The sequence below is a fragment of the Ctenopharyngodon idella genome, chromosome 20 (genome assembly GCF_019924925.1).
Source record: "Ctenopharyngodon idella isolate HZGC_01 chromosome 20, HZGC01, whole genome shotgun sequence".
Lineage (NCBI taxonomy): Eukaryota > Metazoa > Chordata > Actinopteri > Cypriniformes > Xenocyprididae > Ctenopharyngodon > Ctenopharyngodon idella.
The window spans coordinates 26,184,985-26,209,619 of NC_067239.1; the positions used below are offsets into that span (position 1 = coordinate 26,184,985).

General features: G+C 36.1%; 6 protein-coding genes across 9 annotated transcripts in view; 2 read left to right on the forward strand and 4 right to left on the reverse strand.

Annotated features, from left to right (window-relative positions):
• The first annotated feature begins 291 nt into the window (after window positions 1-291).
• Window positions 292-2,915, forward strand: gja12.2 (gap junction protein alpha 12.2). 2 transcript variants are annotated; one of them, XM_051875353.1, is made up of 2 exons: window positions 292-535; window positions 1,923-2,915. In XM_051875353.1, exon 2 carries the CDS (start codon window positions 1,929-1,931, stop codon window positions 2,661-2,663), a length of 735 nt encoding a protein of 244 aa, XP_051731313.1. In that variant the 5' UTR covers window positions 292-535; window positions 1,923-1,928; the 3' UTR covers window positions 2,664-2,915. The 2 variants fall into 2 exon arrangements, with proteins under 2 accessions (XP_051731313.1, XP_051731314.1); XM_051875354.1 differs by having other exon boundaries at window positions 313-535; window positions 1,905-2,915.
• A 1,836-nt stretch (window positions 2,916-4,751) lies between these two features.
• On the reverse strand, window positions 4,752-12,054 carry gja12.1 (gap junction protein, alpha 12.1). The gene is made up of 3 exons (XM_051875352.1): window positions 11,956-12,054; window positions 11,419-11,484; window positions 4,752-6,230 (listed from the first exon to the last, which is right to left on the reverse strand). The coding sequence occupies exon 3, from the start codon at window positions 6,194-6,196 to the stop codon at window positions 5,456-5,458; it is 741 nt and encodes a 246-aa protein (XP_051731312.1). The 5' UTR covers window positions 6,197-6,230; window positions 11,419-11,484; window positions 11,956-12,054; the 3' UTR covers window positions 4,752-5,455.
• Window positions 12,055-13,222: 1,168 nt separating this feature from the next.
• Window positions 13,223-14,578, reverse strand: gja13.1 (gap junction protein alpha 13.1). Its single transcript, XM_051875351.1, is given in 2 exon segments — window positions 13,223-14,436; window positions 14,438-14,578. Coding segments are annotated over 2 exon segments (861 nt in total). The 5' UTR covers window positions 14,558-14,578; the 3' UTR covers window positions 13,223-13,695.
• Window positions 14,579-15,637: 1,059 nt separating this feature from the next.
• Window positions 15,638-18,535, reverse strand: gja11 (gap junction protein, alpha 11). Its single transcript, XM_051875361.1, has 2 exons — window positions 17,768-18,535; window positions 15,638-17,024 (listed from the first exon to the last, which is right to left on the reverse strand). Exon 2 carries the CDS (start codon window positions 17,003-17,005, stop codon window positions 16,109-16,111), a length of 897 nt encoding a protein of 298 aa, XP_051731321.1. The 5' UTR covers window positions 17,006-17,024; window positions 17,768-18,535; the 3' UTR covers window positions 15,638-16,108.
• A 154-nt stretch (window positions 18,536-18,689) lies between these two features.
• hsdl1 (hydroxysteroid dehydrogenase like 1) lies at window positions 18,690-22,758 on the reverse strand. Its single transcript, XM_051875362.1, has 4 exons — window positions 22,363-22,758; window positions 19,880-20,325; window positions 19,569-19,787; window positions 18,690-19,468 (listed from the first exon to the last, which is right to left on the reverse strand). The coding sequence occupies exons 1-4, from the start codon at window positions 22,580-22,582 to the stop codon at window positions 19,397-19,399; spliced, it is 957 nt and encodes a 318-aa protein (XP_051731322.1). The 5' UTR covers window positions 22,583-22,758; the 3' UTR covers window positions 18,690-19,396.
• Window positions 22,759-22,812: 54 nt separating this feature from the next.
• tbc1d32 (TBC1 domain family, member 32) overlaps window positions 22,813-24,635 on the forward strand; it is a 42,993-nt gene continuing 41,170 nt past the window's right edge. The window contains exons 1-2 of one of the 3 annotated variants that reach the window (XM_051875360.1): window positions 22,813-23,148; window positions 23,657-23,855. In XM_051875360.1, coding sequence (XP_051731320.1) covers window positions 23,701-23,855 — 155 coding nt within the window. In that variant the 5' untranslated portion in view covers window positions 22,813-23,148; window positions 23,657-23,700. The remainder of the gene's footprint in view (window positions 23,149-23,656; window positions 23,856-24,635) is intronic. The other 2 variants (XM_051875359.1, XM_051875358.1) reach the window with 2 other exon arrangements.

Consider the following 24,635-nt stretch of genomic DNA (forward strand, 5'->3'; position numbering starts at 1 on the left):
TATCTGAATATTATCAAAACACTATATTGTTTAAACCCATAACATATAAACAGCATAACATATTGTAATGATGGTGGCCTTTGGTCTACATCTTCAATGCTTTGGATTACATAAGATATTTTTGCAAACATTTATGAAGTGCAAACTGTCAGACCTTTCCTTTTAACATTGCGTTTACTGTATGTGTTTTTGTGATTTTGAAAGCGCTGTCTATGGAAACGGCAATTTCATCACATTTCTCATGATCATGTGGGAGGTGACTCTTTTTTGGTTTCATGTATTGCAACATCTTGAGGCAAAGCTGGACAATGTAAAGATCGGTGTGATGAAAATCTGAGTGTGTGTGTGATTTTGCATGTGTGTGTACGTGCTCATTGACCTGAAGTTTTTTTTGTGGGTGGACACTAAATGAAAGCTACACTTATAAAAATTACAAAACGTGTTGAAGATCAGATCTTGAAACCTCTGATATCATCTTTTCGCCTGCACACAATTAAAGAACAAGTTTCACAGGACCTGCCATCATAAAAATAAGGTAGGTTAACCTCGGATATGGAATTACACTCTTCTTGGCACTCTACCATTTATTGATGATTGGAATGATTGTTTTTATTTAAAACAACCTGTTTTTCTTATTGCTGATAGGCCACATATTTTGATTATGTTGGTGTTGTACTATTCTTTATTATAGCAAAACACATATATTTGCTTGTATTCTTTCCTCAATTTTACATTTTAACTTTAATGAAATTAATTATTTTAATTATTTTAAATGACAGTTATGAACTTGAGTCGAACTGATTACATACACAATTAAAAGTGATGGACCATTGAGTTGAAAAATAATAGAAAAAAAACCCAAAACAAAGTATTATTTGATCAGAGTTGTTATATATATATAATATATTCTCTGATTTTCGACTCCCCCATTCATTTTCATGGGTGGTCATTTTGACCAATATAAGCTCAGATCAATGAGGCCTACGATCAATCAGTTTCAAAAATAAATACAAAACCTGTCCTAATTTAAAGAAAACAAGTTAATAAAAAGATTGTATCCAGTATTTGATGATAAAATTGCGTAACAAGTGATTTATAAGCTATTTTTGTAGGCCGGTCATTTTTGACCGGGAACACCACAAGTGTGACTTTGTGCCATTTTGTAATAAATAAAAACCAAAATAAAACCATTTCAAAACAAATTCCCTGCTTAAACATTAAAGCATTCATATTTTTTGTAAAATTGACAAAATAATCCACAAATAACGCTTTTTTCATTCAAAAACTGAGGTACATAAGCTCAGATGAATGAGGCCTACGATCGATCAGTTCCAAATATATATATATATATATATATATATGAGAAACCTGTCCCAATTGAAAGAAAACAAGTTGACAAAAAGATTGAATCCAATATTTAGTGATAATGTAGCATAATGAAAGATTTATAAGCAATAAGTCATTTTTGACCGGGAACACCACGAGTGTTACAATGTGGAAAAAAACCCACAAAAAAATTACAAAAAGTATCAAAACATTTTTGGGAAATTGTTAGACTCTGGGTGAGTAAAGTCAGTAAATTTTAGTCCAATGCGATAACATTAACTAGCACTGAATGGCCGTTGACGGCTTGGAGCTCACATCTCTGAAAACGTCTAAACAAATTGTAAAAGTAAAATAGTCATATATTTCAGGTCTAAACAACTAAACAACTACATTCTCGCCTAAAAAACTACAGTTAAAACTACATCAAGTGTAGTATTTGTAAAAAATACGGTTGATTTGCTCATGGTGAAAACATAGGAGTGCTGTTATCACTAGAATAGTGGATGGCTCTCAACCAATCAGATTCAAGAACCAGAAAGAATTATATATATATATTCTCCCATTGTACTTTCCCTCAGAAATCTTCTCATTTGCAGGTCAGCATGGGAGACTGGGGATTCCTCTCCAAACTTTTAGACAAAGTGCAGTCTCACTCAACCAATATTGGAAAGATTTGGCTGACAGTTCTGCTGATCTTCAGAATAATGGTTCTTGGGGCTGGACTGGATAAAGTCTGGGGAGATGAACAGTCCAGTATGGTCTGCAACATCAACACTCCTGGTTGCCTGAATGCATGCTACGACCATATCTTCCCCATTTCCCATATGAGATTCTGGGTGCTCCAAATCATCTTTGTGGCCACGCCAAATCTGGTTTACCTCGGCTACGTTCTGCACGTCATCCACAAAGAAAACAAACTGAGACAGCAATTACAAAACCAGCCAGAGAAACATGGCATCAAACAACCCAAATTCACTGATGACAACGGGAAGATTTATTACAAAGGGAGCCTGCTTGGTTGCTATATGTTGAGTATCTTTGTGACTCTTTTGTTTGAATCAGGGTTTATTGTAGGCCAGTACTATTTAATTGGGCTTTGGATGCCCACACAGCTAGAATGTAATGTAGACCCTTGCCCTAAAATTGGCCTGCATTGTTTTACATCCCGCCCAACTGAAAAGAGCATCTTTATTATCTTCATGCTTGTTGTGGCGTGTGTGTCTTTGGCTTTGAATCTAGGTGAAATGTTTTATCTGATGGGTCGTAGGAACCAGCACAAGAGGACAACTGCAGTGGCTGAAATTCAGAAATTAACCCAAACTCAGACATTTTGCTAAATGAAACAGGTGAAACAAAGTAGATTTACATGTAAAAATAGTGTTTACATCTCTTATGTATGCCATTGTATGTGTTTTATATTAGCTTTGTAGAAATAATTGGCTTGGTAGCCATATGTACACTGTTTAGCGATTATCATGAACATTATTATTTTAGCAGTAGCCTACACACAGTTCAGTGATTATTATGAGCATAATTATTGTGAACATGTCATGTGTCAAATAAAAATACACATAAAACAACAGCGAAAATAGTGTGTTGTTTATAATGTGCAAGTTTAATGGTTATTTCTAAATATTGGGAGTTGGGTAGATTGTCCAATGTTAACCAGGAAAAATGTGACTTGCACTGCTGTTATGTCTTTCCATCACAGGGAGGCGTATGAAGACCACAAATCACAATGCGTTGGAAAATCAGGAAAAGAAGTCACCAATGCATCTTCAATGCATGAAATATTTCAGACAGAACAACACAATATTATATAGCCGTGAAAAAACAAAACAATTAATACGCTTATAAAACGAACAAATAAAAATATTTCAGGTTTTTTTCCCCCCATTTTTACTTTTTATTATAAAACTTATATTTAATTAAAAAAAAAAAAAAACTTGCTTGACACCACCTTACAATAAAAAAAATTAAAAGTATACTCCACATAATGTATTTTTATAGTTACAGCGCATTTTATATAAATATATATATATATATATATATATATATTTTTTTTTTTTTTTTTTTTTTATGTGCTTCAAGTATTCCTAATAAGATTCCCATGAAGGAATAGTTCACCCAAAAATAAAAGGTCGTCTCAACACTGCATGGTTCTCTTTCTTCCATACTCATAGATCACTAAAGGAGATGTTAAAGTAACAAGACACAACGAAGAGAAACAACGAAGTTTGGCGCATCAGGCACGGCCATATTTAAATATTTCTGAGTTAAAAACTTAAAATATGTGCATATTCAAATGGCAATTAAACAGCATGGACTACTTTTATGATATCTTTATGGTGCTTTTTTGTTATTTTTGGAGTCATGGAGGTTTGGAAACATGAAGGTGAGTAAATGATGCTAGTTGATATGTTTGAATGCTCCTTTAATTCTTTTCTGAATTAATGAAACTCTAACACTTCACAATATACATGTGTCTTGCCACACATCATTACCTGAGCAACACTTTAATTTAATAAGACAAAAAAAAAAAAAAAAAAAAGGCTTGTTACAACGGTTTTAACACATTATTTCCACATTTTACCAGGCCTTATGCTACATTCACGTGCAATAGGAAATTTGATTCCCACTTATTCTGAAGTCGTAATTACGAGCTTATCGCATTCAAGTTTCCACATGAGAGCGCGTTCGTGTGCATTATTATTATTATTATTTTTTACCTCGGAAACACGTATTTACAATAATTCTGCGAGCACATAGTTCCACGTGGTTTGCTTTAACCAAATAGGGAGAGAAGAAAGTAGCCTATTTAGGAAAATATAAACAGTGATGGGGGTAACGCGTTACAAGTAACTTGAGTAATGTATTAGGGATACTTTTTCAAGTAATTAGTAATGTAACACATTAATGTAAAGCTATTTTAACATATACTCTGATTTATTAGAGGATGCGGAAACTTGTCAATCTGTAATAAGATTCAAATAAGCTAAGTTATTATTCTTTGTCTTTGTAATGTAACCCTCTGTATTGTTTATTATTGTGTAATATTGTTCTTTATTGTTTTTGTCTTGTTTTTGTATATGTTGTTGCTGTTGCAAAAAAAAAAAAAAAAAAAAAAAAAAAAGTAATGTTATGCATTACTTTTAAATTTACAACAAAATATCTTTTTCAAATAAGTAACACAACTTTCATGACTGACAGCTCTCCTGTCCCTATGTTGAGAGAAATCTGGAGTAAGAGCAGAGAAGTTGCGTGTAAACATGACGGTTATTGCAGTTCTAGACTAAATGAGCATTTACTCATCTCACTTGCACAAAAACAGAGTCAGTATTCCTTAAAAATGAATAAAAATAGTGAAATGTAATCTCAGAATATCGCACAAACCTGTAATAATTAAATGTTAAATTACACAAATATACTTTATGGATTTAATCTCACTTTATTGCAATGTCTTTGCTGCTGACCTTTCGATGATCCAGTTCAACAATACTTATAAGCAAAAATGACTTTAGATAAACATCACATTTGTGATCAGCCTGAAGTTAATTAATTTCACATTTAATAGAAAATAGAACTTTTTGTTGTTATTAAAAAACAAAAAAGCAAGCTCAGCCAAGGTGAGAAAAAGTAAAACAAAAGTAATGTATTACTTTCCATAAAAGGTAACTAAGTAACGGAATTAGTTACTTTTTTATGGAGTAACACAGTATTGTAATGCATTGCTTTTAAAAGTAACTTTCCCCAACACTGAATATGAAACTGCAGTCTGTTACATACTGAACTATTATCTAAGTGTAATGCCATTTTATGACAATTCTGTTGTCAGATCCAAGTAGAGCATCACAAAAATGTTATAAGATAAGTGATAGGTTATATGACACGTCATTACCTTAACAAAGGTTAGAAGTTAAATATAGTCCATATAAAATTACCTGTCCTATGGCACCATGCACCAACATTCATTTTGGTGCAAACATTGTTCAAAATACATGTGCTCATTTCACAGCAAAACAAAAACTGTGCAAAACAAATTGATCACAAAATGACATTAATTTTAATACCAAGATTCAGCCTCATTTATCTATGTACAAGCTTACAACACCAAACAATCTTTTCACCCTTAAGTTGAGCTATACACCTTGGATCCGTTTAAACCTTGCGGGAATGCGGTCATCTTTGTGCCACGATGTCTTTTTGACCTGCGGTATATCAGGTAGAACATCTCAATCACGTTCAAAAGCAGAGAGATACACGCCACCACCAGCATGAAGATGATAAAGATGGTTTTCTCTGTGGGACGAGACATGTAACACTCAACCGTATGAGGGCAAGGAGATTGGGAGCATTCTATCTTAGGGATCATTATAAAACCGTAAATATAGTACTGGCCTACAATAAACGCAGCTTCCAGCAAGATCTTAACAAACAGGCTGACTAGGTAACTACCTAACAATTGGCCCTTGATTATAACTTTGCCATGATCGTCAGTGTATTTGGGTTGTTTGATGCCTTGCTTTTCAGTATAGCTTTCAATCTGCTTTATCAGTTTCTTTTCTTTGTGGAGGATGTGCACAACGTGTCCGAAGTATAGCAGTGTCGGCGTGGATACAAAGATGATCTGAAGGACCCAGAAGCGAACGTGGGAGATTGGAAAGGTGTGATCGTAGCACACGTTCGTACAACCCGGCTGCTTAGTGTTGCAGATCATTTTTGATTGTTCATCGCTCCACACCTTTTCGGCCCCGGCCCCGAGAACCATGATCCTGAAGACAAAGAGGACAGTGAGCCACACCTTCCCAACAACCGTGGAGTGAGACTGCACTTTGTCCAGCAGCTTGGAGAGAAAGCCCCACTCTCCCATGCTTGTGCCTCTAGTTTCTTCTCTGCCTGGAAATCTAGGGGAGAGAGACAACATTTTTGAGTGGTTAGTTTTTGATCTGCTTAAAATGCTGAAAACAATCTCATTATTTACTCACCATCATGTCATTCAAAACCCATATGCTATTATTTTTCAGTGAACACACATAAGTTAAAGAACCTTTATGTGGCTCCAAAAGGAGAAAAAATACCAAAAACATCTAATTTATCGACTATATATCAATACTCCAATATTATACTTTAACTTTGTGGGAGGAACAGAGTAAAAGTTTAGTCATTATTCAATGATAATGTTAAAATAAAGCAATAAGCCCCAAGAAGCCATGGTTTATAGTGAATTCATAACAGCTAAGGGGCGTTGTTAGGCACGACAAGGAGCGGAGTGCCTAAAAACCCCTTAGCTGTTATAAATTCACTGTAAACCATGGCTTCACGGGGCTTATTGCTTTTATAAAACGATTACCACACAATGCAAATATTAAAGCCAAAAAATATGTATCAGTGCAACTTTCATGAAGTAAAATCATTAAAAGCCTTCCTTCCGCTGGAAAAAAATAGTCCCTGACCGTGAACAGCAACAGAACAGAAGTTACATTATTACGCCATTAGATGGCGGCAAAGTGTCTTTATGAGCGAGTCACTCAGTCGCAAAGACTTCTATATTGAAACTTGTTGTGAACACAGAACAAGACGCAAATGAAAAATGCTTTGACTAACCCTGTCAGTGTCCGCAGGGCACGGGAAAACCCATTAAATGTTAAAAGGACAAGATTGCAGCGGACATTCAAACGGATTTTTTTATTATGAACATAGGACTGACCTGAAGGAAAATGCTAAATCTGAATGCAGGTAATACACTCAGTCACTCGATATCTCTCACAATTCTCTTCTACATAATGCAGTAAGCTTCAATTAACAAAGTCAACTGAGAACAAACCTTATGTTTACGTTGCTAAGAGTGGTTGCTAAGACAGACGCAGCAACATAATCACACCACTATAAATTTGTCTGTTGTATTTAACGGAATGTAATGCGGTCAGCTGTATGTTTTCGGGAATTTTACAATGGCTTCGTTCGAACGCGGCTCAACCAATCAGAATCAAGGGCCGGAACTATCCAATTCATGTAATACTCCAGACATAATACAATATTTATAGCATAGACTGTAAAAAAAGATGGACGACGCGACGCCGCTTCCTTCCATTGTAATGAACTGAATGTAAAACGTACGACGATGGGCGTTGACATGTTATGCAAAAACGTCCGTTTGGAGCCTGGGCATGCGCAGAAGGAATCGTCAGTGGAGCCCGGAGGCGGAGTCGCGGTATCAAACTTCCGCCCAGACGACTGCGTCATCATTGATGTATTTTAAATAGGCTTTTATATAATATATAATTTTTATAAATTATATACAATTTAAAATTCTACCTATAAAATAATAGGCTATTCGGTTTCTATAGCAATAATATTTTTGAAACAGCAAATTCAGTAGATAAACTCAATATAATATGCCACTAGAAACAACTCTAAAATGTCAGAAACGGTCCTGCCATTTTACATAAAGTTGAACTAACATTACAGGAGATCGATTGCTGTAGATAGTGCTCTATAATTAATTAGTGCAGGCTATCATTAGTTTTATTATTAATCCTGCTAATTATTATTTTATACTTATAAAAATAATTAGTAACTGCCAGATAATGATCACCTGCTTTTTCCCGTCATGGCTAACGTTAGGCGTGTTATCTTAGTTAATAACATGTATTAATTAGCTTATAAAGCCCACATTTAACGTTACCGAAAAAAGTTCAGTGATCCGTCAGATCCTGTAGGTCGGTTAGTACAGTTTACTGCTGAACAACTCATTTTGTCGGTGTGAAACAACACAGAAATCGAAAATTAATAGTTAGTTATATATCTTCAATCTCCCCTCGAAGCTCCGACACTCCTCAAAGAAGCTGTCAGTCACAACTGTCAATCATGACGACACGCCCCGTTTCTATAGCATCAAATTGCTAGCTAAAATCAAACTTATCACAAAAACGAACAATTGAATATATATCAGCGTGGTAACAACTACCTTAAATGACCAAAACCATCTTTCGGAAAACTTTATTTGAAGCGTAATTTATTTTTTTGTTTTGACTCATTCCCGTTCGTTTGAATGGAGAGGGCGAGGTTTATGACCTGTACTGCATCCAGCCACCAGGGGGCGATCAAAGAGCCCGCAGCTTCACTTTTCAGGACGTATGAGGCACACCCGATTTATAGTTGTGAAAAACTATTGTGCTTAGAAAACAAAGAAAAAAATGGATTAAAAAAAAAATGATATTATATTATATTATTCCACCTTATTCCTACGCCCCATGACGCTTTGCGCGAATTATGGGCGTAACCAAAGAACTTATTGGTGTAACTTCCGTTAAGCTGTAAACAATCAGTGAAATGTTCGCTCTATGAACGCAATAATACGTCTTTTTTTAAAAACTGGGTACAATGAGATGACAGTATTCTACTCACCCTTCAACCATCGAACAATAAAAGGACATTTAAAAGTGCGAAAGCATCAACAAGGTACTTTGAACATACCATTAATATCCCCAAAAGCGAGATTCTTTCCACAGCAATAACGGACAGGTTAAATATCATTGTAGTAATATATCTGCATTATGTCATTGCCTTAATCAAAAATGTTCATTAACTTAAGCATTAACTTCAAACATTATTAATGGGATATATCGTAAATTAAATCTGGAGAACAGACCACGAAGTGCAGTATATGTTGTCCTTTTTCATACTATTACAGCGGAATGCAAAGGGAAAAAAAGAAAATAATCATGAGACAAAGAATGCAGCGACTGAAAGAGCTCTTGCCATTAGATATTCTTGTTATAACATGTCACGTTAAAATACCAAGCGTTACATTATTCTCATAATGTCTGAAAATAAAACATGCAAGGAACATTGACAGCTCATTCAGTCAAACTGATGGATAAGCTTTATTTGTAGGGCAACCTTATGTTTTGAAATGATTCGTTTCAGTCTTTTTGAAGTTCACAAAACCGGAAGTGCCACCCATAATTCAAAACGCAGGCTCATCAGGAATAAGGTGGATATATATATTTTTTTAATTTATTAAAAGTTTCTTTCAAAATTCAAAGTGTACGCCACATAATGTGTTTTCACAGTGCATTTTGTAAAATTATTGTTATTTTATGTTTGTGCTTCAAGTATTCCCACCCAAAAGTCAAAGGTCAACACTGCAGCCATGTACACACTGTAAGTTTCAGGAGTGACAACCGCATTTAAATGCGGGAGTGAATCGCCTAAATTATCGTTACATGTGTGTACGGAACACAACTCAGGCCGGGTTCACACCGCACGCGTCAGCGGCGCGTGAGCGTCGCGCTAGCAGCGCGTGAGCGTGAACTGCAGCTGCAGAGACGCACGAGTATTCACACTGGAAGCGTTTGTACAGCGTCACAGCAGCGGCTCCACGCTGCATATAAAGTGAGCATTACTTTACAAAGACAGTTATAAATTTGTTTTTAGAAGTTGGTCATTTATAAACTTGATAGTCTTGAAAGTTTGTTAACATTCAAGGTGTACAACACTCGCATATAAACGTTAAATAAAAAATAAATAGCCTTGTGTTATCCATTGCTGCACATAAATAAGGTAAGCTTTGTGTTTTACATCATCTGACGCGTGAACATGTTTACAACACAGCAAACTGAGCGAGAAAAGCCAGCAAACTCGGGTTTGATTTGGGTATGCAAGAGCCTATATTGCTGTCTGTGTAATAACTAAAATAATGTTTATATATCATATTTTCTGGCTAGTTTCGTTTTTTTTATAATACACCATACTTTAGCCCAAACTGAATAATTAAAAACTAGTTTAAATGAGTAAATCTTCTATAAATATTTTTTAATATTAATTTTCTTTACTGACATACTTCAATTCTTGTTAAAACACACTAGATATTCTTATTCTGTGCATTTTGAGCACTTTTTGTGTGAAATCATATTTATTTTGTCCATCAAAGGTGTACTTTCACTTTAATTGAGCGTTAGCAGCGCAGCAAAAATAGACCCAGCGCCGAAACGATCGCAGCACTGCTGCTTCTGCTCTGCTCCTGCTACGCGATGCCGCGCCTCCTCTGCGTGCGGTGTGAATGCTCTCATCTGTTAACATGGGCGCCGAAAAAAATACGCGCTGCTTACGCTCTGCTGACGCGTGCGGTGTGAACCCGGCCTCACTCTCGAAAATGCGATGATTGACAGCTTGGAAACCATAGCGACGTTCTGGCGTCTCTCGTGTTTGGTATCCGTTATTGTGACCAAAGTAATATTACAGTGACAAAACACTCGTTATTTTCAGCAATTTAACTAAACACACTAACACATTAGACGGAGGCGTCATGTTTTGTTTATGCTTGTACAGCCTGTTTCACACAGAGCGCGCTCTTTGTGTGTTGCCATGATCACTCATTATAAACGTTTTTGGGCTTGTTGTTTAAGCTCGTCTCATAAAGCGAACGGGTTTATTGAGTTATTAAAGTGAGCAGACACGAATAGCGATATTTTGGTTGTATTTTCAGCAAAGCATTTGGATTCATTTAGGTTTATTATGGTCTTGTTCTTGTTCGCTGATTTTTCTAGCAAGATCTGGCAACTCGAATGAGAAAAGGCTCGTGCTTTTTCCCTGTGATTCACTGCACATACAGAAGAGAGACACATTTCTAATAAAGGTTAAAAACGTCAATAACAACTAGTTGTTCAGTTCGGTTACGTACACACTGCATAGAATTTCTGTAAATGCGGTTGTCACTACCTGTATTTTTCGGGAGTTAATTCGGTTGTAGAATGCGGTTGCCACTCCCGTATTTTTCTGAACTGTGTGTGTACAGAACGCGATTAAGCACTAAAAGGTGAACTGACAACCGAATTTAGCTGCAGTGTGTACGTGGCCGTGCATGGTTTTCTTTTTTTCCATAGGTAAAATTGTAGTCATTATTCAGTGATAATGTTGAAAAAATACACATCGCCTGACTTATGTGTTACTAAAAATTGGTGCTCAATAATGTCAACATGACATTTTTTAGCTGCATGTGTTCTACATGTGAGCTTCAGGCAGAAGGCTAAGATTATTAGAGAATAAGTAAATAATTATGTATACAAAAAAGAAACTTAACCACTGTACCTTCGTGGGCTGTGACAACAATCGGATGTTCAGAAGATAAGAGCGTCCAAGGTACAGCGTTAAAATCTGATTAAAACAAAATACGAGTTAAAAATATGAATTTTAATTGAACATCAATACAGTTGCACTTCAGTTGACAAAACCAAAACACAACATTTATTGCTGTCTGTATTTATATCTGAAAACAAACAATTCAAAACAAGTAATTACATTTGTGTTTTAATGACAAAAACGGAATGTGCCGCTAATTAGCAAGCAAATGTTTCATCATGCAGCCTTCAAGATACTCAACAATGTTTTAACAATGTGAATGACTGACGATTCCAATCTAGCATTCGGTTCGAAACAGTGAATGGTTAACATTCAGCAATCACCAAAATCCGTCTGTATATCAGTAAAATATAATATTATTAGATTATAGTCAGCTTTGTTACATGTTTAGAATCCTAAAGGAAACTTAACAATACATAATATCACATATAAATTAGTAAATAAAGCCATACAAAAATGTAAAATAGGAAAAATGTATATTTTTACCTGTGACAACTTTCGTCTCAGTCCGGAGCTGATTGACTGTGTTGTTCAATGATTAAATGCCATGTGTCAGGTGTAAAGATTGAACTTCAGTGCACTTGATTTCGCAATTTTTGGGCTGTCACTTTCCTCTTGATGTCTGATTAAAGTTCCATGGCCATATTTGGGATAACAGGATAAAATTGAGCCCAAAGTTAATTATTAATTATGTTAGAATCTAGGATAAGTGCACACGTATGAGACAAGATGTCTGTACCTTTTTTATTCTCACATACTCATGCATATTAATACATAAATATACATGCAATTCACACAAGCTTGGCATAATAAATTGATTTGCCATAAGTGTGACTCATAACATTGCAGGAATTTCTGAACACAATAAATACTGGGAAGTAAAACCACTTTGTTTTTAATGTTTCACCATGAGACAAAAGAACAGAATAACAGGAGGAGCTTTTATAACATAATGAATCCTTGAGTTTTAGTGCTTTAGGGATTTCATCATCTGGGCTGCATTATTCTATGCTGTAGTCAGTAAAAAGAACGATGATAAAAATTAGCAGCGTGGCCATATTTGAGATGCGAGAGAACAACATATATCAACATAAAGATAAAGTCTTTTAATGCAACTTGCAGTGCAAAAAAAGAGGTAAAAATTAATTAAAAAATAAATGTAATAAATTAATCACATTTCAATTTCATAAAACTCTATAAAATGCATTAATAATTGTAAAATAATAAAATAGATAAATAAAAAATATTGATACAAAATGCACAGAGGTTTTTACTGGATCACAGGAAACAACTTGATAATTCTGAATCCTATTCCTTTAATAAACATCTGTTGTGACTGGTAAATATAAAATGTGCAAATATTGATTTAAAATAAATACATAAAAATCATTCTCTGATTTTAATACACCTTACAGGTGCAACCTAGACACATCATCAGTGATGTAACCTGGGGTCATCGGGTGTTTCGGGTCTTTCAACAACATACATCCTCGCCCAGGCGACCCAGCCAGGGGTGATCAGTCCCCGACTTGTGTCTAGGCAGCTAGGGTAGAGAACAATTAATAATATAATTAAGGTAATTAATCAGATATTAGCAATTAAGCACTTATAGCCTGATTTGTGATTAAAATATTTAAAAAATGTCTTATATGATTATTTATATACAATTTTGTATGTGATTTTTAAATAAATTCATTGCCATTTCATGAAACGGCATGTGTTTTTAAACTGCTTGTCTTGTGAAGAAAGAAACTTTTGTTGTTTTAAAAGTTTTATTTCAAATAAGTATATTGTCATTCTGCTCTCTGAACATCACTGACATCAGTTTACATTCAGAATACATATATCACTATAAATTTGTCTGTTTGTAACGGAAAATGTAGCTAATGGAAATGACAACATCAGACAAACTAGACATGTGGACACCAGTGCTCAAGTCACCTACTGACTCTTTGGTATATTTACACACAATATATACAATCATATAACAATAAGCATTTTTTTACCTTAGTATATCAAAACTATCCAAGCCAAACATGTATTATGCACACAAAATGATCATAAAATAATTAAATAACACAATCCGTTTGAAGAGTTTCATAATACTTTCTCAAGCGTGTAAAATACTGGACAATTAGCTAAGGGCTTTGAAAAAAACAAACTATATAGATGTTTCTCTTAAAACTTGGCAGATTTGTTAAATTTCTGAGATACAAAAGTCCAAATCTAATGATCTTCCATCAATTGTTTTTCTTCTTTGGCCCCATCCAGGCTTCCTCCAAGACTCTGACCGCTCTCATACTGCTTGTTCATTTTGTTTTGCTTCAGAGCATTTTCCGAGGTCATCTCCCAGGAAGATGGCAAACTGGCGGGGTTTCTAGCCGAAGTGATATGTGTCCGTTTCTTGTTGGTCCGGCATCCCACCCTGGTGCACAGCAGGTAAAACACCTCTATGACATTCAGTAGCAGAGACACACAGGCTACCACTAGCATAAAGATGATGAAGATGGTCTTCTCTGTGGGACGGGACATGAAACATTCCACGGTGTAAGGACAAGGAGATTGGGAACATGTAAACTTGGCGATCATAATAAAGCCATATAAATAATACTGTCCAACAATGAATGCAATCTCGAAGATGATTTTAAAAAACAACTGGGTCAGATAGCTGCCGAGCAGGTTTCCTTTAATTTTGACGTGGCCAGTGTCATCTGTGTATTTGGGTGACTTCAACTTGTGACCATCGCCAAGTCTTTTAATCTTCTCCCTGAGTTTGTTCTCTTGGTGAATGACCTGCACCGCATGGCCGAGGTACACCAAAGTTGGAGTGGACACGAATATAATCTGCAAGACCCAGAAGCGGATGTGCGAGATGGGGAACTGCCAGTCATAGCACACGTTCTCGCAACCGGGTTGCAACGTGTTGCAAACCAAACTAGATTGTTCGTCACCCCAAACGCTCTCCGCCTGCCGCTCCCAGCACCAGGATTCTGAAGATGAAAAGGACGCTCATCCATATTTTGCCAATGACAGTGGAGTGAGATTGCACTTTGTCTAATAACGCCGAGAGAAATCCCCAGTCTCCCATGTTTGCTGATGCTCAGACTTTCCTACAAAAAAAGACAAAAGAAAGGGAAGGAAAACAGATTAAATACAAAGTCCACTTTAGGTTTAACTTAATCAATAAGCCTTTAAATGAGGCTTCATTAATGGAATACTCTTAATAGATTAGTATACTTAATAATTAATAAGTCCTTCAGACAAGTTCAGTTATTGTGCTCAGATTTGTACTGTACATGTAGAAAAGCAAAATGACAAAAAGATTATATGGGTAAAAAACTATAAGAATAACAAATATTGATTCAAAATGTACAGGAAACAACTTGATAATTCTGAATCTTATTCACTGAATAACATCTGTGGCTACTGGTAAATATAAAATATGCAAATACTGACTTAAAAGAAATACATGTTAAAATCATTCTCTAAAATGTTACTGTCTTTAAAACATTTACGGTCTTAAAGCATAATATGTTTTTAAGGTAAAGAACAATTACTATGATAATTAATTAGACATTAGCAATAAGCACTTAGCCTGATTACAGTCAGAATATAATTATTTTTATTTAATTTAATTAAAATATTCTCTCTTTTTCACCAAAAGGCAAACATCTTTCATATTTGTGACATGAAATAATGTATACATGAACAGAGATATACAAACAATGTAATATTGATTTCACACTTACCTTTAGCGAGTTGCACCTCCTTTTAGAAACTAAGCCGCATACCAAGTGATAGCAGAGAAAAGTTGAACCTTGATTTTTGGGCTTTACTAAGATTGCATAATAGCTGAAAGTGGCCTACTGTCACGTTGTCCAACGGTAAGCAATGAAAAGAACTAGATCTTGAATACAGGAAAACACAGGAGTGTCAAATTAATGATTGAAAGGCTCTAACAATTATATATACCACACTTAAGTGTCTGACCCACACTACTAATTTTATATATTTAATAATACTATTATATATATATATATATATATATATATATAAACACACAAATATATATTATTTTCTTTCTTTTTCAGTTATAAACATTTTTTTTTTTTCCAGAATCCTGAAAAAAATGTATCATGGTTTCCGGAAAAACATTAAGCAGCACAACTGTTTTCAACATTAATAATAAGAAATCAGCATATTAGAATGATTTATGAAGAATAATATAACACTAAAGACTGTTAAATTGTAATAATAGGTCACTATATGACCATTTTAATGTATTTTTGATAAAAAAATGCAGCCTTGGTGAGCATAAGATAAGCTTTCAAAAACATTTTTTTAAAAATCGTACTGACCCCAAAATAAACAGAACAGAAATAACTGAAACACAAAAACACAGTTTACATGAAACTAGCTTGTATTGAAACTTTCTACAAAGTACAATTTTAGACAGAAATTACAGAAAAACAAAAACAGATCAGAAATTTCAGCAATACATTATTGATTTGTTAAACAGAGAGAGGCGGTCATAGTGTGCTTGGAGTTGGGGGGTCTCAACCATGCATGAATCACTTGGATCAGTGGATGTTTGCTCAAGTTGACCGTGTGAAAGAATTTGTGTGCAAAGGCTTGCTGATCAGATATGGACCTCTTGCATGTCAGCACTATGGTCCTCTGAAGCCACGCTCTTGGTTGCTGCTTTTCCAGGTTCCCTCCTCTGAAGCTCCAGCTCACAGTTTATCCAGTTCTGGATCACCTGATCTGTATTTTTAAAGTCCTTCCTGTTCACAGCCGGGGTCACGGGGGTGATGGTGTAGTCCTTTCTACGGCTGAGGCACTCGTTGATCTTCTTGGTGCAGAGATATATGATCTCAATCACATTCAACAGTAAAGAAACACAGGCCACCACCAGCATGAACCAAATGAAGATGCTTTTCTCAGTGGGCCTCGATAAGAAGCAGTCCACCTTGTGAGGACACGGAAAACGGACGCAGACATATTTTGCCTGAAGGGTGAAGCCAAAAAGATAGTACTGCCCCCAGATGAAACCCACCTCCAGAATTATCTTACATTGCAAGCTCAGAATGTAGCTTCTCAAGAGACGCCCCCGAATATTGACCTTCCCATTGTCCCTGCTGTACTTGGGAAATTTGTAGCCTTTCTTGAGGAACAGACTGATTTGCTCATTCTGAAACTCTTTCTTCATCATCTTTCTCACTTTCTTCTCGACGTGTATGACGTGGACGACGTGGCCCAGGTAGGCCAGAGTAGGTGTGGACACAGAGATGATCTGCAGTACCCAGAATCGGATATGCGAGATGGGGAACGCCTGGTCGTAGCACACATTTTCGCACCCCGGCTGCTCTGTGTTGCAGATGAAGTCCGACTGCTCGTCACCCCACACTCTCTCTGCACCGGCGCAGAGGACTAGAATCCTAAACACAAACAGGACGGTGAGCCAGATTTTTCCCACCACCGTTGAGTGCGTCTGGACTCTATCCAGCAGTCTTCCTAGGAAGTCCCACTCACCCATTGTAATGTTAATCGAATTCCTGAAAGAAAAAACGTTATTATTAATTCGACAGAGCAGTTCGGCAGCAATTAATGTGTAATATTGCCCAGAATTTGATTTCATGTATTTTATGCAAGCACTATTGATAAATTGTCAAGTCAAGAGACAAACCAGGTTCTTTTAGAGAAGAACGTACACAGGAACCGAGGTTTTTGCCCTGAAAACCCAAAACATTGATAATGACAATGGTAATACATCTTCAACTCAGCTTGTTGCCTTTTTATAATCTGCCTAAGAATGAAATTTTCAGTACTTGTCTGCTCTGGGATACAAAATGATGCTGACATTTCAGATCACATTACAAATCAATTTGTTTGGAGGCTTCATTTTGAACATTTCACTGAAATATTTAATTTATTTCTGTGATTCAAAGCTGAATTTTCAGCATCATTACTCCAGTCTTCAGTGTCACATGATCCTTCAGAAATCATTCTAATATGCTGATTTGGTGCTCAAGAAACAATTTTATTAATTAATATCAAGTTGAAATCAGTTGTGCTTCTTACTATTTTTATGGAAACCATGATACTTTTTTTCAGGATTCTTTGATGAATAGAAAGTTCAAAAGAAATTTTTTTTCTGAAATCATGTTTTGTAACATTATACTGTAAATGGCTTTTCTTTCAAAAGAATATTACAGACTTCAAACATTTGAACAGTATTATAAACAAAGAAAGACAGAGAATCATAAACAAGCATATAAATAATGAGATTTTCACTTACCAAATATAAGAAGACGGAGAAGAAGGCTCACTCGCTCAGCGAAGACTCGAGGGAGATGTGTGTAACAGGATTTCTCAAAGCCATCTACTTCCTATCGAAGAGGCAGCTTTTGAACCAAAACAAAGATTGTCACATTATCAGTGTGTAGACTCCAACCAATTTTCAGCCTTGACATCTGGAATTGGAATATTTAGCTAGAAAATGTTCAACTGTGTTTCTTATACAAGATTATATGCCATGACATTACTATAATATTCCTTCATGTATGTATCATACTTTTATTTCTGCCTGGGCCCTGTTCTATAACCCTAAATAATGAGGAAACCTAAATAATGAGGAAACCTAAATTCTGTCTGAATAGCAAAAGAATTGTTCTTAAACAGGTTTCCTAAATTGATTCCATTGGTAAGATAAATAGATAGTCCCACTCCCAAACTTATAACACGTTGAGCCAGTGTTGCTGTGGCATATTAAACTGGGAAAAGTATTTTTACAACAAAAAACTACACACTTCACCTTCAAGTAAGTCATTCAACTCTTGCTTCCAATTCTGTCTTTTTCTGAAATAACTGTATTCTCCAACTCCATACAGACTTATTTTTCATTATTTCTGTTTTGACTTCACTGGAGAAATCCAGTGTTGAAAAAAATATACCAAGTATAGTACTGTTGTTGTTTTGTACTTCTGTTGCAAGTGAGGTTACGTGTGTAATGTGCATTATGTGTTCTTGGCAGTTGAGACGCAACATTTGACCTTATCTACTCATTCAGAGATAATACTGTGTCAGCATGACTGGAGTTTATACAATGGAGAAAATATATAGATCTAATCAAAAAATTATTTTATAAACAATTTGATAAACAATTTCAAGCAGTCTTTCACTAAACTTTCTCTAAATTATTTAAAGAAAATAATAAAACATTGTCTTTTTATAGGCATTGAGGATATTTATTGATAATTTCATTGTTGCAACATCTAAATGAGATACACTGCAATAACCAAACACTAGCTACACAATGAAGTTCTATCAATGCTGAGTATAGCCAGTATACTCAAAAACACTTGGTATTAAAATAAATACTTAATTTACAAAACCTTTTTTTCTAAATATATTATTATGAGCTTTGCAAAATGCATAAGGATGGGATTTTTAAGTCAAAAAGCAATAGTGCTAAAACATTATAGGGTTACACTTTACTTTAAGGTGACGTAGTTACATTGAACTTACTCAAATAAGTACTGAGTAAAATTAAATATCTACATGTACTTGCTATAGAGTTACGGTTAGGGTTCGGTTTAGGGTTAGTTACTTGTAATTATGCATAATTTTCTGTTATTACTATATTAAGTACATGTATTAATGTGTAACTACATCACTTTAAAATAAAGTGTTACCCATTATAGAATTGTCATGATGATCCACCCATTCAAACCACCACAAGAGTTTTGTGCAAACAAATGAACTGAAAATATGAGGCATTTCTTTTAGAACTCAGTATGAGGGGTTAAAGAAACAGTTTTAAGTTTCAACACTTTAATCACTCATGTTGTTCTAAGATTGGACAAAGTAAACTCTGCAACATCAATTTCAAAAACCAGGTCTTTCACATGGATGTTAAACATCACTGTCAGGTGGCCCTTGTGAACACACGTGATCCCAGAATCCATACCCACTCTGGCATGCACTGCACCAGTCCAAACTAGAGAAAAAGTGAAACAGAAAAGCATAAAAATACTAAATACACTGCACATACCATGTTCTCCAAAAGAGGAATCTCACTACAGTGACTTAAAATGTACCTGTATGGTGTGAGGCCAGTATCCTGTGGTTCGGTGAGAGACGCCCAGAGTTGAAAGGGCATGGCTGGCATACACTTGTGGGCTTGGCACCAGCCAGCCAGCAGAACCGTAATCCTCAGATCTTTGAGATGCGACTCTTAAAGGCAGCAAACTCTGCACGAAGACTCCACGATTACCATATTCATAATGCAAAGAGCGACTGAAGTTATCGAGAAAGGCCTGTGGGGAATTGAAAATGCAACTGATTCATAAGTACAAAGTAAAACACCAAATATTGGATGGAAAATGAGTAGACAAGCAGACAATCTGACCGTGGATGCAGAGAGAGCAGCCTTTCTAGGAGTCGGACGCAAACAGCGCCCAGCAGAAATGTTGATCACTGCTCCTTTTCCCCTCTCCACCATAGAGGGCAGTGCCAGGCGTGTGACAAGAGTGGCAGCTACTATATTTCTGTTGATAGTGTCCCCTACTACACATTCAGAGAGGTCTGTGAAGTCTTGAGAGGAGTCCAGAGACCCATCTAGACTGTTAACGATGAATCCAATATCTTTACCGACGATAGCATTTTTTATAGGTTTGCAGGCCGAGGCCCCCTTACTGAAATCAGCCTCAATCCAAATGGCCTCTACCCCATGAGTGTCTGAGATGGCTTTGGCAGTGTCAGCCACATTACTGATATCATTGCTGATCAGAATCACAGAGATGCCATGCCTGGCCAGTTCCTCTGCATATGCTTTTGCTATTTCCTCTGAAGCGCCTATAGGAAAAAAGACAATTAGTTAGGTAAATAAGCTGTAAAATATCAGTATGCTATTGAAGCTTCATTCCACTACGAAATTACGGAATAAAAAAGGTAAATGCGACATTTTTTCTCGCAATAGTGAGTTTTTCTCTCACATTTTTGACTTTTATTCACAGAATTGTTAGTTATAACCTCGCAATTGCGAGTTAACGGTAATTTTTTGTTCCCTCAGAATTCTGAGTTTACATCTCGCAATTGTTTTTTGTTTTTGTTTATGCCACTGAATGTAAAAAAAATAGGTAATTGCAAGTTTATATCTCACAATGCTGACTTTTTCACTGCATCCGATATATACTTCCCTAGGATATAGTATGTGAAAAACAGTACACCAAAAGAGTAGTGTGTCCAAATACATGCATAGTATTTGAAAAACAGTAGGCAAAAAGTCCCCGGATGACCTACTTCTGCCGAGAATCTGAAGTGCTAATAGAGTACCTCAGGGATGACGTGTTTTTGTAGGCCAACTCGGAAGTTAGCGGCGCACGGGTTCCCTCGATCGAAAGCCTATGCATTTTTCCCATAGACTTTTGGAAAATCGCAAAAAATAAGCTCTGTGTTTAACAAAGGGTTATGACACTTACACGTTTTGTAATCTTTACCAAAGGAAGTAGTCCCTTTTAGCAATTTGTTAGCAACCGCCGTTTTTAAAACACAATAAAGGTTTAAATAATCACAAGCGGTGTGTTTTATGTCATAGATCAAAACGTGAAAATATTTAGAGGCTTTGTTAACCACAGACCTTATTTCAGGCGATTTAGCAAAAACCCATTAAAAAACTCCATAGACTTTAGGGCGATGGAACCGGAAGTCCTAAAATGCTGACTCGCTTCCGGATTTTGCCTACAAAACACGTCATCCCTGAGGTACTCTATTCGATGGACATTATTTATTATCCCATGAGGCCACGGGAGAGGATTTATGAATGGCAGAGAAGCGACGCAACTGACACTGGTAGGTCACGTGACAGTAACAACATGGTGGATGTCCGAATTTCATTCATGCTACCCATATTCATAGTACTATATAGATCAGGGGTGGGCAAACTCGGTCCTGGAGTGCCACTGTCCTGCAGAGTTTAGCTGCAACCCTAATAAAACTCACCTGCATGTAATCTTGAAGACCTTGATTAGCTGGTTCAGGTGTGTTTGATTAGGGTTAGAGCAAAACTCTGCAAGGACAGCGGCCCTCCAGGACTGAGTTTGCCCACCCCTGACACTTGACATTTGACTTGACATTTGATATTCAACAGTGCTTTGATCTGCCTGCATTGACACTATTCTTTTAAGAGCTGCTGTGCAGCCAAATAATGTACCAGTTATCAATGTAAAGCTGCTTTGACACAATCTACATTGTAAAAAGCGCTATATAAATAAAGGTGACTTGACTTGACTGATATAGAACGTACTTTTTTGCTAAGTAAATTCAAATCCAAACATAGTACCTACTCAGACAGTATGTGATTTCGGACGCATCTTTTAAGATTATATCTCGCAGTTCTGACATTTGTTTATCAGAATTGCGAGAAAATTTTTCAACGTGTAAGATATAAACTTACAAATAAAAAAGTCAAAATTGTGAGATTAAAAGTCGGAGTAACACAGTATGGGGAACACATATTCACTATTAACTAATACTTTTGCCTCAATAAGCTCCTAATTTACTTCTTATTAATAGTTAGGTAGTTGTTGTATCTTTAAGGTTTTGATATTGGGTAGGATTAAGGGGTGTAGAAAATGGTCTTGCAGAATAAAGCATTAATATGTGCTTTTTAAGTACTAATAAACAGCCAATGTGCAAGCTAAAAAGCAACTAGTGAAAAGTGAGAATTGTTCCCTATACTAAAGTGTTACCAAAGTCTCTAATACCTTATTTATTTATTTTTTATTCCGTGGCGGAAATAAGCTTTCATGCTATGCAGTATTATAACATATATCAAGGTTCAATGCATAAATTAGATGATGAAACATGATGATTATTCATTTTTAAACCTACCATAAATGACAGCCCATTGTCCATATTGCTGACTAAGATCTCTATGGCACACAAGTCGAGGAATAAAATGAAGCCTTATCAGACTATAGCAGTCCCTCATAAAAATAACAGCCTTGCTGGCTGTGTAACATGCACCCACGAGCGCCAACGTTTCCACATAACAGCTGCATGATCTGGCAATTTCTCTATACAAAAGCTGGAAGCTGTCAACAGCGGCCATTATAAGCTGAAATTTGTAAAACTGTTTACTCTAAATTAGCTGCCAATGGAAAAATAATAATCTTTTATATTCAATGATTTAGTCTGCACTCAACAAGCCTGTCTATGTTTTTTAATACAAGTACTATTTCACCAGATTCTCCTCTTCAGTCCTGTCGCATCATCTGAATCAGGAAACCCGGAACATTTAAAAAGTCACGTGATACACTCCCGTCACGTGATCAACACTGGAGTCTTCAGTCAGCGTCAAACACATGCAAACATCACCTTTCTTCTTTCTTTCTTTGGTTTTATCGTCTTAATTTTTAATATTCGCTGTCGTAAATATTACTAGACACGGAATATATTCATACGGCTGTGCCGTGAAGCGTATTTTTGCATTTGACAGTTGTTTTGTAAGCGCTATTGCGGATGCTTCATCTCAGCTGTGCTTGTTTCCATAGAAACGGGTAGTGCTAACGGATGCTAAGCTGATTTATATTCATCTATGTGCGCCCGATTATGGATGATTTCTAATGTTATGGAATCGACGTAGCTCTGTTTGGATATTATGTGAAATTATTGCAGGTAATGTTTAAAGCTACTCGAGCTGTACGAGTAATGTCAGTGTGTTAAGGAGAAAATATAAGGTTAATGCAAACACTTGAATTCTGATCATCTAATTTTTAATATTTAATGACATATAGCTAGCCTGTGATGTATTATTCCGATGTAGTGGTATTGTGTAGCCTAAATTTTATTAATAACCTATCTATATTTAATATTTTAGCTTTATCAGTTAGCCCTGTGTAAACAGTATGACTACCAATCAGATTTGGGCACGCTTGTCATAAATCTTTGTTTCTTATGATTTTGCTTTTGTAGACAAATTATTTTATTTGTTTGTTTGCTTTATTGTTTAATGTGTTAGGCCAGATACTGAAGGAAAAGCAGGCAACAAGTGTCCAACATACTATTTTAAAGCATTCAAGGAATCTAAACTTTGTGGGAATATATACTGCATAGACTGTATACTTCCCACCACTGTTACTATAAGCCGAACACACCTTACTTAACACCTTGTTTCTCTAAGCAGGCGATTCCTCATAGAGAAGAGCTGATCACACCCCCCGAGGAGCGATGTCTCAGTTCTCCAGCGAGGATGAGGCAGAGCTCCAGACCCTGCTGCGAGAGCTCCTGAAAAGTGTCAAAGACAGAATCTCAGGAGCACCATCAGTAGAATGTGCCGAGGAGATCTTGCTTCATTTGGAGGAAACTGACAAGAACTTTCACAAGTGAGAGATCTGTCTTTTTCAGTAACGTTACATGTTAAAAGGTTAGTTCACCCAGAAATGACAGAAATTTCTGTCATTAATTACTCACTCTCATATCGTTTCAAACCCGCAAGACTTTCGTTCATCACCGGAACACAAATAAAGATATTTTTGATGAAATCCGAGAGCTTTCTGACCTGCCTATATGCAGCAACATCATAACCAATTTGAAGGTCCAAAAAGATATTAAAGACATTGTTAAAATAGTCCACGTGACTAGAGTGGTTCAACTTTAAATTTATGAAGCGACAAGAATGCTTGTTGTGCGCAAAAACAAAACAAAAATAACGACTTTATTTAACAAATTCATCTCTTCCCTGTCATTCTCCTACGCTGTTTATATTGTATAGACGTGTGCAGCGCTTCCGGGTTCTACATCAGAACGCTGGCTCAGTATTGGACGTAAACACGGAAGCGCTGCACTGTGTTTACTACATCAACAGAATAGGAGACTGACAGGGAAGAGAAGAAATTGTTGAATAAAGGCGTTATTTTTGTTTTTGCGCACAAAAAGTATTCTCGTTGCTTCATAACATTAAGGTTGAACCACTGTAGTCACATTGACTATTTTAACGATGTCTTTACTACTTTCCTGGGCCTTGAAATTGGTTATGACATTGCTGTGTATAGGGAGATCAGAGAGCTCTTGGATTTCATCAAAAATATCTTAATTTGTGTTCCGAAGATGAAGAAAGGTCTTACCGGTGTGGAACGACATAAGGGTGAGTAATTAAGGACAGA